General features: G+C 34.3%; 1 protein-coding gene across 2 annotated transcripts in view; it reads right to left on the minus strand.

Annotated features, from left to right (window-relative positions):
• The window catches only part of LOC118740595, a gene marked incomplete at its 5' end in the record, with an annotated part of 46,838 nt that extends 40,526 nt beyond the window's left edge, over nt 1–6,312 (minus strand). For both annotated transcript variants that reach the window (XM_036472194.1, XM_036472195.1), the window contains 1 exon segment: nt 5,692–6,312. In XM_036472194.1, coding sequence (XP_036328087.1) covers nt 5,692–6,312 — 621 coding nt within the window.
• Between the last annotated feature and the right edge of the window lie 7,259 nt (nt 6,313–13,571).

Genomic DNA, 13,571 nt, shown 5'->3' on the forward strand with positions numbered 1-13,571 from the left:
ATATTTTTCTGTTAAAAAAAAAATTTATATTTAGAACTGCCTCAAAGCCCATGAAGTTTCCATGTAGTATTTTATATGAGGATAAACACTTTTTCGTAGGAATATAAATCTTGAAAATCAATGTTTTTCTATACCATTTCTACGAAAAAGTGTTTTTTCCCATATAAAATACATAAAAAACTTCATAGGCTATGAGAGAGTTTTAAATATAACATTGGTTTTTAACAGAAATATATTCGTTTTTTCCATTTAGAAAAATTCTAGGGGGTGAGAGCTTAACATTTATACTTTTCTTCCCCGCATGTATTTTTGTACCGCCCTAATGTAACTACATACACATCCATATAAAAACCAGCATTGGAACATATATTTAATCCCAGCAAACATTTGTAGTCGTAAATGAGTCTTTACGGAGTCCTATTTCGGAGCCTTTACGCTCGTATGAGCTCATTTAAGAATCCGATATGAGGGTGTTTCCCTTCCTCCAAAGGTCGACTTATACGAGCTTAAATTCATCCATCAAATGAGCCTCAATTTAAGTCATAATGAACTCTTATTGGGGTCATATGCGGTTGATTTTGGTCTCTTTTAAAACAATTTTTTGGCCTCATATATGAATCAATTCAAACTCCTTTTGAGGCTCTTATTGGCCTCATAAATGACTACATTAGGCCACTTATTTTAGGCTGTTCTTTGAGTCTAATTGAACGCACTATATTTGCAAAGGTATTCACCAAAAATAGCATATATGTATAGGTGCTGACTCATAACTTGGATCATATATGACTCCTAAAAGATTCATTTAAGGTCACACCTAGGTCTCCTTCTCAGAATATGTTTGTGGGGTAATTTCTATATTGGCAGTAACCTATCCGCGCAAAGTGTTTGGATTCAGCAATCAGAGAGAGATAGTTTTGAGTCAAGTGTACGTTTTGCGCATGCGCAGGTTTTTCATGTATATGTGACAAATACATTCACTCGAGTTTGAGGATTATCTTACTCCGGGGGCTTAAGTCCCTTTGTTGACGATGTTTACTTATGCAAACTGAAACTTTATGATGAAGTATTAAAATTTTATTTTAAAGCTACCAGGAAATTAAAAAAACCATTTTGAAAATGCTTGAAATGGTTAGCACTTGATTATTTTTGAATGTTTAGTTCAAACATATATTTCCATTTTTCACTGAGTACAAATTTACTGACTAACCAGGTAAAAACGAATAAAAAACCAGAGTGACTCACACTCAAAATTGTAGTGATCTTTATATAATATTTGCAATGTTTTTATTTTGATTTTTTTCGCTATTTTTTTTATAAAAGTAGGCTCATTATCTACCAAAAATTATATAAATCAAAATTCTAAAATTTGTGCAAAAATTAAAAAAATCAACAAAGGTTCATTAGAATTGCAAACTTTTTAGCTAAAATTTCTAGAAATTATCTTCGTACCAAAATACGCACGTAAAGATATATATTATTTAATTTATCCGCTCTTTTTGACTTTAAAATATATATTTACGTAATACTTCTTACTAATACTAATATTGGCAGCAAGCTAACTGCTCAATATGTAAGCATTCCGAAATCAAAACGAGATGCTTAAAAATCATCTTTGCGATATTTCTATAATTTAATTTATTATAAAACTCATGAAATTAAATAAAAACTCAAAATTCTCTGTAATTTACCTTTAAGGTACCGCCACTGCGATTTGTTTTAATTTCAAGTTTAATTTTTTACATACGATTACTAGGTCTTCGTTTTCTTTTTTTTATTGTATATCTGTACTGTAATGTTTGCTGACTGCACTTGTAGATACTGCCAATATAGGAGTATTACAAATATGCATTGAAATGTTTGAGTTTCGTGTTGAATACTAAAATGGCAATAAGAATGACAGTCATACAAATAAGAATGACAAATCGCCAAATATGTGTAGTCAGGCAGAAATTTTGTATGGCAACAGGAATACATCACAACAATAACAATTACATATGTATATGGACAGAAAATATTATTCGGCTACACATACTAAAAGCAATTGCTTTCATGTTTTTAGTGACGTTGACTTGTGGAAAGTTGCGTGTACTAAAGATATGGAATAATATACAAGGATTTAACAAAATTTAAGTAGTAAGTAAATTTTTGTGTTAATTTATTTTCCTAAGACTATTTTAATTGAACTGATTTCGAATCGACTATATCTGTTCCATATTTGAAATGTTATACATATATGATTTTCAAGATTTTTTTGCTTCCTGAATGCAAATTCCTGGTCATGGCTAAGCTTTTCCACACTCTGTTGTCATCAGGATATTGCTAAAGTGCATTTAGTTGAATAATAAATGTTTTGTGTGGATCCCACGCGCACCCGAATTGAAACTTCTTCTATCCCTATTACCCGTATTACAATATTATAAGTGAACTCGTTAAAACGCCAAAATCGAATTAAACATTTTAAACAGGTGGCAACCTTCTTCAAACACCTGAAATTTATTTTAAATATTCAAACTAAATATTTCTTAACAGCCTTTCGTTTGACACCCATAATTTAAAATTTCAAATAACTTCTGCATAATATAATTTAATTCGAATTTTCAAACAGATGGCAACTATCTTTTTAAGTTTCGCGATATTTCGAATAAAAAAAGAAGGCGCCTGTTCCAAGATGGGCTTGAGAGACTTAAATTTAGATGTCGTTACCGGCGCCTGAAATTTTCATTTTTCACTAACTTCAAAAAAAGGATTTTTCGATAACCATGTTTTTGCGGAAAAACAATGTGGTTTCTATACCACAATTTAAAGCACGTAATACCGAATTTTCGGAGCCGGTATATATGCTTTCCGAACATTTATACGTCCTTAACATAATGGTAAAAGCCTCACAGGAAGATCATTTAAGGAATTTTAAGTTTGTGAATGAAAAAAATGCAAATTTTAACAAGGAAAAAATTTTTAAATAATTTTTTTTTTTTGTAAATTCTTTTGATTCGTGTAAAAGCCTGCCCTCTTACAAAAACATAGAGCTATCGACGAAATAAATTGATTGATAAATAAAGTTGTAAATGGCCAAAGGAAAATGCGCAAAAATTTCGTTTTTATGATTTCATTAATAGTATGAGCAACATTCTTCCGTAGTCTCTTCTTCTTTATTGGCGCCGTAACCACGATTTTGGCCCGAGTCCAAAACAGCACGTCAGTAATTTCTCTTCTATGCCAAGTGAAACCAAGTACTTCTCCAAGTCAAGATTTGTATGAAATTAAAAAACCGGTTTGTTTGACCAAAAAAGTTCTGTTTGTTCTATATTCCAAAAATCCAGATTTCAATAAAACCGCCTATAGATATCCAAAAAAACGGTGGAAACCAGTTTAAAAAAAAAACCTGAGTTAATCACTCTAAACTCGAGCTCTTCTTATGCGATAGGTGGCTTTGCTCTCCAATAATGGAGTTCAAGGGTTGAGAGGCCTCTGCTATTTAGTCGTTGTAACCTATACTAAGAATTTTTGCTTTACAAACCGTTTTTTTTTTTCTTTTCAACGACATTTTTGCATTGGCCAACGCAAAAGTTCTTATCAACCGCCGCGAACCAAGCGAAAATTGGCTAGTTTTCACGTAAAAATTATACAAGTTTTGTGCAGAAACTATTCAAAGAGGCTATAATTTTCATTTTTAAAGGCATACTCTTCTTTATTATGGCCAATATCTCGACAAATCCTTTAACAAAAAAATTTTGCAATCAAGTTCGATATTTTTTGTACCACCCCCACACATTGTACACTCAAGTGGGAAATTTGAAATGCATAGAGTTTGTTATTTTCACGCCTGGCTTATATTTCTGTTTTGTTGTGTTTATGCATTCATACTTTGTCACTTTTCATGCTTGCACTCGCACTCGCATTCACACGAACTTGCATTCACACACACACACATACACACATTACATGTCACTTCACACTTTAGAAATGCACTAGACTACATCAATTGTCCATTTTACAAGCGTTTATGCATTCATTTATTCATTTCATACTCCCAAATACAAATAAAGCCACAACAAGGCAGATATATGTACACATATATATGTGCATACTTCCATGTATACTCTGTAAGCATCAGGGTAGCCAACTCATTTTTTATAATTCCCCGATTTCGACTATGAAATTCCCCAATTTTGCCCGAAATTTCTTAAAATTCCCCACCCACAGATATCTTTTTATTTACAAAAAAAAAATTATGTATTTTGATGTATCGCTGGTCATTCTGTTTATTAACGGACTTCCAAAAAAGGAGGAGGTTATCAGTTCGTCGGAATATATTTTTTTTTTTTTTTTATGTATGTTACCGCATAACTTTGGACCACGTCAACCGATTTCGAGGTAGTCCCATACTAATCTGGTTAAGATCCGATCAGTGGATCATGAGATATATATATATATATTTTTTTTTTATATGAGAGTTGAAGTCGGTTTTTTTTTGCTAAAAATTACTTGTGTTTTATAAATTTTGTTAACATAGAATAAAAATGTCCATATAATATTTCCACACAAACAGTGGTCGAGTGGTATTTTTGGTCTAATTTGACCGGACTATTAGTCGCACCAAATTTTAAAAATTTAGAAACTTTATTTTTATTTTTTTTTGTTATTTAATTTGAATTATTTTTTATAAGAATAGAGTTCATTCTTTAACAAAAAGCGTTCAAATCCAAGTTTAAAACTTTGTACAATAAAAAAAAAAATCAACAAACTTTCGTAAAAATTTGGAGCTTTTTAATTCGATTTTCTAAAGAAATTTTGAGTATGCAGTTTTATAGCCCACTCAATTCTAGAACAAAGGAGTGCAAGTTTCAAGTGTCTAAAAATTTTCGTTTTAGAATTTTTTTGCCGAACATGTTGCGGTTTTCTTCCATATAAAATAAAGTGTGTTTATTCGTAATTAAAGAAAATTCTAAAAAATTAAATATACTAGAATTGAACGAGCTACACAACTGCATACGGCTCATTCCACGGTGACGAGTGTGACATCTCAACTTCTATTTTTTTTAAATCATTATGAAATTAAGGAAGCAAAAAAGAAAAAAATTACACCTAATTCTTCACAACACACAGTTTATCCCCCCGCTTCTCCATGTACACTGAAATTTCCCACAAAAAACGGTTATTTCCCCGATTCCCCACGATATCTGAAATTCCCCGCAAATCGGGGAATTCCCCATGAGTTGGCTTCCCTGTTAGGCATGCACCCACTAATCATACACACATACTCGTGTGTGCATATGTACTTGAAACGCCGAAAGGGCAGAAGGGACGGTCATACTGAACGACAGAGTACACATGTTTTTCGCACATAGTAAAGTACTTGTATGACTGCATAGAAATGCATGTACATACATATGTGGCACTTAGAAATGTCCATATAGACATATGTACATATGTACACACATTTCGATCGCAAATAGTTAAGCAAACAAACAAGCAAGCAAAAAGTCACACTGAAAACCCAACCGACAGGCAGACAAAGCTAAAGGCAAGCAGGTCATAAAGTAAACTTGGCAGTCATGGCAACACAAGCGCAAATACGCACACGCACGCACCCACACACCCACACACCCACACACCCACACACACTCACACAAGCCCGGAGCCAGCAAGAAAGCACACAAGCACGCAGGGTAGCTTTCGACTGTCACTTACAATTCCATCCCTGCTCCAACTCTGACAAGGCCGAAGAAGACGTCACCACCGGCGGGAACATTGTCGCTGACATATTAAGTACATCTTGGAAACGGGCCACTGAGCTGGGTGTTGTAAAAGCGGCCGCCGCAGCTGCCGCTGTCTCAGCACGAGCGGCTGCCGCTGCTGCTGCTGCCGTTTCAGCAGCTTTAGTTGTTGTGCTGCGCACTATTGATGTCACCAATGATGGCGGGGTCGGAGGCGAAAGCGTAGGTGAAGATGAAGACGTAGGAGTCGCGGATAACGATGGATCCATCCACGTTGTTGTCCATGTTGCTGCGTCTATGGCTGTGGCTGTTGATACTGGTGTCGGTGTTGGTGTTGGTGACTCAGCGGTGATTGCCATTGTTGCTGTGCTTGAAATTGCGCTCATTGTTGTTGTCCTTAGTGTAGTTGTTGGCGCGCGTTGCGTTGTGGAATAGTAATCGGGCGATGGACCATATAACGAAGGCTTCGCTGGCAAATTTGTTTGTTGCTGTTGCTGCTCTTGTAACAGACAATAATCCACACATTGACTCACAGCCAAATCAAGCTCCGGCTCCTCAGGGCATTCGCGGCTGGGACACGGTGACCACCAGACCTGCATATGAAAGAGTAGAAAAAATTGTGTGAGTAGTTATAGTTAAGTAGTAAATACTTGCACGTTTCTTCATATTTATGTATGTATGCATGTGTGGATGTTTGTGGGTGTAGCAAAAGGAAGAACAAGCATAGCGTGTTGAAAAGGCTGTGTTCGACAACAACGTAAGTATTTTTGGATTGTTGCGCAAAAAAGGAACGCAGAATGGTGAATGACAAGTGGTGAATGGTAAGATATTTTTTATACGTATGTAGGTATGTACATTAGGCTGGAACAAAAATGCTGGTGAGAAAAGTATAGTCGGAATTTTAATGCTCTCACCACCTAAGATCATTCTATGTACACAAAATATACCCCCAATTTTTTTATAAAAAAAATATAGAGGTTTTTAGGGGACCCATAAAAGATATTTAGTAATAAAAAATAGTTAAATAAAGAATTGGCTATTATTCCTCGAAGTATTCTAAAGAGAAACAAAGTTTGCCGATTCGAAAATATAGTTCTTAAAGGATTTTATTCTATTTCTACGAAGAAAATTCTTCCCCATATAAAATACCAGAAAAATGTCAGCGCTTTGGGCGACCTCTATTTATTGATTTAAAAAAAGGGATATTTTTTCGTTAAAGAATAATCCTAAGTGTGACAGCATTAAAATTCTGGCTTTACTTTCTTTGGACCACCCTAATGAACATCAATTCATATTTATAGAGAATGTAGAAAATTGGTGCAGTCACCTCCTTTGGGGCATGCCGCATGTCACATGAATTCACAAGTCGGGTGCATTCACATTTGCAGACAATTGTGAAGAAAATAAAACAAAAAAGCATTCTGTGCAGTATTGAATTTTTCTCTTCAAATCGGCTGTTTTAAATTTCAGAAAAATAATCCTAATTCTACGAATGTTTTTAAAAAAAAACTTAATTTCGAAAATATTTTTAATAAGGCTTGCCACCTTTTTAAAAGTCAAATTCCTTTACTCAATAAGTTATACAAAGTATGATAATGTGGTTCCCAAATAAGATTTAAGATAGATATAATTTGAAAATGTTTTTGAAGAGGATTGCCACCTTTTTATAAACTAAATTTTTTTTAATTTACAAGTTAAACACAAACTTACAATACGAACGTCAATCTAAAGATAATCATCCTTATAAGAAAGCTTTGTTTCAAAAGCATTTTTAAAAAGTGTTGCCACCTGTTAAAAGACAAATTTCACTTAATTAATCAATTAAATCAAATATAAGGACATATGTACATGTCCAACAAAAGATGTTTAAATAAGATGTAGTTGGAAAAATTTATTACAAAGGGTTGCCACGCTTATAAAAGTAAAACTTCATTGTTTAATGAGTAATTGTGGGTATACGGAAGACACAATGGCAGTCTAGGTTGGCGGTAAAAAAATATATGGTTTCACGAGTTGTAGGTGGGGTCCACGAAAATTTATCTGGTTTCCATAGTAAATAATAAAAATGTTTGCTTAGCTTTATCTACCAGTGTAGGCAGATGTACTCAAAAAAATTATTTAGATGAAAAATGGTCGAGTTGGGGCTTAAAAAAAAATGAAGCTTTACTGCTCTAATTTTCAGATTTCTTGGCTAAGGTTCTCATGTCAAGAACAAAATATGTATTTTCTTTTTTTTTGGTCCACGGCCTTGAACAATGGATCAGATAGCCTCTTTAATTATCATTTATTTCCTATTTTTAAAATCTCACTTATATTTTTTTTTAATAGATAGTGAGGTTGTTCATACTTACCTGGTTATCAGGTTATGTGGCTATATTTTTATTCGGTTTACAACAATAAAATACACTACACAATAATAATTTTTACCAGATAACCAGGAAAGTGTGAACAACCTCAGTGTATTTTAAGACAGACATGGCAAAAATTAAAGTTACATCTTCCCTCTCACAACAACAACTCAATTCAAGGGCAGTCAAATTTGATTCTCTCTTTTGTGAGTTAAAAAAGAAAGACCGCTATTCAACTAAATTTATCTTTAATACAACTCAGTTTTTTCGCCTCTATATTTATCTCACGCTCTCAAGGCATTCAAGGCATTCAAAATGTTACTCCTCATAAAATAGCGTTCTGTCTCTTTTTCTTATATAGCTTTCATAAAGCAGTAGTTTTAGTGGTTGATAAACTCATTAAAGCAGTAGGAGCGCTTATTGAGCAATTATTTTATGTATGCTCTACAAAATCTTAAATTTTAGTGTCAAAGCTGGAAGTCCGCCTCAAAATTAGGTATTTTCGCTTAAAACTTTTTGAAAAAAAGGCCAATGTTCCGATGCCCAAGACGATCTATATGAGATTATTGTTTTTACCACGAGATGGATGGTATAAAATTGGTTAAATTTAGATGCTTCCTGACGGCATATTTTTTATTAGATTTCGCTTTAACTCTTTTTATTGGATAAATTATGCCAATTTTTTCGATCTTTGCCGACTAAGGCGGCACTGTATGACGCGTCAAACATTTCTTTACTGCTATTTAGATTTACAATAAAATCAGCGATTAGTAAGTAGATTGCTCGAATAAAATGTCAACATAAAACGATAAACTTGGTATAAAAACGCAAAGATGACATATTGATCCCATAACAATGCAATGAGCACTGCACTTGCCCGTTAGCATGGTACAGAATCGTACAAAAAAAATTGTTGAATGCAAAAATATCGATGCTGCGCCAAATCCATATCAGCATTGTACGACTGCCATGAAATGCATATGAATACGCTTACACATGTGTAAAACATGCTATATCAAGATAACCTGGCAACTGCTTGTGCAATAAATTTGTATTCACATGCATATAAATAAATACATGTATTTGCATACCTACATATGATATACATATACATATATGGGTCAATCTATGTCAAATCGATCAATCGTTGGAATCGGCCATTTTCGATTTGAGCGATTTTGGTCAGAGCTTTTCTTTTACAATATAACGAAGTTCTGCCACGCAAAAAAAAAAAAATTTTTTAAATTTCAAAAGATCAAAATTTCAAAATTACCCGGATTTACCAAGTTTATTTATTGAATGTCTCATAAACTATTATAGTTAAAAAACTGGTTCGAGTCTGGTTTTAAAGTTTATACTTGAGGTTATTTAAAAAAAATATATACATATCTTAAATAAATCGAAAAATAAAAATCGTTAAAGCCAAACTTGGATAAGTTGTGGGCTAAATTTTTTTAAAACAATTATTCTAAAAGATGCAGATTTTTTTTTGAACATTGCAAATAAAATTTTTTCACAAACCCTAAATTCAAAATAAGTTTTTCTTAAATCAAAACTGTTTAATATAACCTTATTTAGAGCTTGCAATAAAAAAAACAAAAAAATTAAAGCTCAAAATTCATATCTTAAAAAAAAATTTTGAAAATTTTAAAATATTTAAGATCAGTTATAAGTATTGCATAAACAATGCAGCCAAACATTTTTAAAAGTTTTTAATTTTATGATATTTCGGAAATTCTGTAAATTTTTTTTTCCATTTTTCTTTATATATGTACATATTTTTTCTTTATATCCCTTAATATCACCTTTAAAACGAGTTTTGAGTTGTTCCAAAAATAAACTTTTAGAACTTTGCTTAACTTTTGAAAACAAAATTTAATTTTTATCCTTCAGCAGAGCTTCATTATGGATTGACCCATATATACATATGTATGTTACGAAAGGATGCCAGCACACATTTGACTCCTTCATTTGTATTGGTCCATTCCATTGCTACTCCTTATTTTACAGGTTTTACTGCTAATGTTGTTGTTGTTGTTTACTTCTTGGCAAGCTTCTAAAATGCGACCAACTTTACGCAGTCTTTGTGGTTTTTCCACCCGGAAAATAGCAACCTTGCCAACAGCTCGGTAGCATTTTTATTAGCCACTCGACATTTTAGCTTTTGCACGTTGCAATGGATCATGTTTTCTTATGTTGAACAAATTGTTGTTGGGGATATTAAATGCTTATGGAGTTATGTCCGTATGAACATAGACGGCGTGTATGCATGTATGTACATATATGTAAACGCACTTGTATACAACCATATGTATGTAGGCATATTAGGGTGGTTCGACAAAAAAAGTTTAAAGTGTTAAGCTCTCACCCCCTCCGATTTTTCTAAATAAAACTGCCTCAAAGCCTTGAACGTTTTTCATGTATTTTTATTGCAGACTTCCAATGAAGAGAAACAAAATTCTCTGATCGAAAAATAATTATTTTAAAGAATTCTTTACCATTTCTGGGAAAAGGTGTTTCTTCTCGATATAAAATACATGGAAAATTTCATGGGCTTTGAGGCAGTTCTAAGTAGCATTTTTTTAAACGAAATAAAAACGGGTTTTCTTTTTTTCCATTTAGAAAAATCCTAGGGGTGAGAGCTTAACAATTTAAACATTTTTCCTTCACATGTATTTTTGGACCACCCTGATGCACACACATACATATGTGTGCAGATGCGTCTGCTCATGTGTAAACATTCTTTGCATAACAAAGAAATACGCATTGGTTATAAAATATATTCATGGTATTTTTTTTTTTTTAAGCAAAAGATTTCGAAGATTCAAGAAATGTCTCAGTGTGGGCGTAACAATGCTTGCATAATTTTTATTCTGATCTTTTACAAAAGTGGAGATTTAGAATTGCAGGACATGTTGCTGGACAAATACTATTTTAAAGGCCAATTTGATTTTTGCAACAGTTTCAATTGTTACGTATCCTCGTTGGAATGTAGGAGGAGTACTTTGATTACCTTGCGTAAATGCAGAAAGTTTGAAAAGCTTAGTAGCAATTCAAACCATATATACTTACATATATGTATGTACATATGTGCATGTGTTACATAAGTTAAAGCTTTATCTTGAATTTCCTTACTTGCAAAAACAAGAGTTACATACAGATACTGCATATTGTAAAAGAAACCCGATATTCCTTTGAAAGAGGATTCTCGAAAATATTCGAAAGTATTCGCGTCGCTTGCACGTGCCTACATACCATGAACATATAGACTAGCTCAAATCAAGTATTCGCAACGCTATGTCCGCAACCAATTATAATACTTCTACCTTCGGTCGTCGAAGCCTCCGCCAGGATCTGGGTGAATAATCAATAATGACCGGCATGCTTCGGAAGGCTGTATCAGAACCTCCAGCATAAATAGCTGCTTTCACTGAGCTGATGAGACCTCAGAAAACTTGTAACTGGTCTCTTCTTGTGGTACAAATATTATGACAAACCCACTTACTCTTCCTCTCTTGAACACAACAATCAGTTTCGATTTACTCGTAGACTGTAGTGAGTTCTACCAGACTAGGGCGCCTTAAAATATAATCGGCTTGACTACGGTCTCTTCGAGCCAATAAACAACTCTGGCCGAAATGCCCCATCTCTTTCCAGTAGCTCCCCTACAACAGTATAAGGCCACTGGTGCCTTTCTTGCCCTTTCCGCGATGTTTGGTCTTTTACTGAAAAGGACCAAGTCCAATTACTTGACCTTGTCAGACAGCTGTAAGCGCTGACCTCCGACAGAGGGAAGAACCGTGTTTAGGATTTTATACTTTCTAGTGAATAAGACCAGTTTTGACTTACCTTACCATGTTTATCCAGTGCCTCTAGTAGATCGTTCACCACGACCCAGAGCAAGGGTGAGAGGACACCTCCCTGCGGGGTGACCCTATTCACAATGCGACGCAAGCAAGTGCTGTCCCATATGTCCATGACAGTTCTGTCACACAGCAATTTCCGAAAAAGCCGAATGAGACAGACTTCAACCCCAAGCTTATCGAACGACATAATGATTGCCTTCGACGGAACATAAGTAAAGCTAAATTGGCTTTTTGTATGAGCGTCTACGAAAACGAGAAAGATAGCGACATGTTCCCGGGGTTTTCTGTAGGATTCCTCTTCTTCGGGGGTATCTTAAGAACAAAGTAGGTCGATGAGCTCAAAAAACTCCTTCCTTCTCATTTTCCTTGTAATGCGGAACTGGGCACTAATCCATTAGACACCAGGAGCTTAATAAAAAAATCTTAAAATTATTGGACGAGGACTTTCCGCGTCAAGACTCCGGATCACATCAGCATCATACCCACCCAACTGCAGAAGTCTATCGTGTGACTGAGATGGAAACCTTAAAGGGGATAATCAAAATTAACTTCATACCGTGAGCAGTAAAAGCACTACGTGCGTCCTCAAGGTATTTCAGGCCAATCAGTCTTTCCTAGTTTCTTTTAAAAACCTTTGGGTCATTGATTGATAAGAAGAGAGATTTTCAACGAGGGTAGCTTTATAGTCAGTTTTAGAGGGTATTTGGACGATTTCTATTGCAGAAGAACTACGATGTTGCTGTTTTCCTTGGGCTCTAGGCTGATTTGAGGAAACATCTGGACGGAGAAGATCTTAAGCAGCATACATAAAGTGCCATGCCACTTTTATTGACAGCATTATTGACCGCATCCATTCCGAGAACAGTGAGTAGGGTAAGTGCCGAAACAGGTGTTCTTTAACCGCTATTCTGGGACGTTGTGGTCTACTAACTACTGGAGACTTAGTAATGCTAAACATGGCGTCCATAGATTTTACACACGCTAACAGGCGTGTGGTAAAGGGACACATGGCTTAAATGTGCTCTTTAATCCAATGTCTATATTCATGCTGGCGTAGTTGTAAATTTCAATTCGCCAACAATCTGCAACTCAGCGATTACAATTAATATTCTGGTGCTAGATCAATAAATACTAACCCGCATGTTTCGAGCCCTTACATCTTCCGTAAAATTCCTACATATATTCCGCGCCTTTTTTTTGAAGGATTAGTGAAATATTAGCAGTGGCCTATCCGACACAGCTGATGCTGAATGAAAATATGAGGGGTTAACAGGGCAATTCAAGCAACTGCCCTTCAACTCACCACAGTCTTTCCAAAGACACGGCCTTTCATAATACAATTGACTACTCTGGCAACTATCTTGCAAGCTCTTTACTGTGTTTCGAAAGACTATTCAAAGAACATAGAAAACTAAGAAGGTGCATAGCGGTATGACTTTTGGACTGATTGAAATGTCTTAGCGTTATGCTGTAGTCCTTTTAACAATATGACTTTTTAATTGATTTAAATTAAAAAATATATATATTTTTTCTTTTAAGAAAAATAAAAAATAATAAATAGGGTAAAACTAAGTTAAAAAAATAAATAAAATTAAATAAAAATAAAGCAAAAATAAATAAAAATATTTTTAAAAATTTTA

This window comes from Rhagoletis pomonella, unplaced genomic scaffold (genome assembly GCF_013731165.1).
Source record: "Rhagoletis pomonella isolate Grant_MI unplaced genomic scaffold, Rhpom_1.0 Rhpom_scaffold_00006, whole genome shotgun sequence".
Classification (NCBI taxonomy): domain Eukaryota; kingdom Metazoa; phylum Arthropoda; class Insecta; order Diptera; family Tephritidae; genus Rhagoletis; species Rhagoletis pomonella.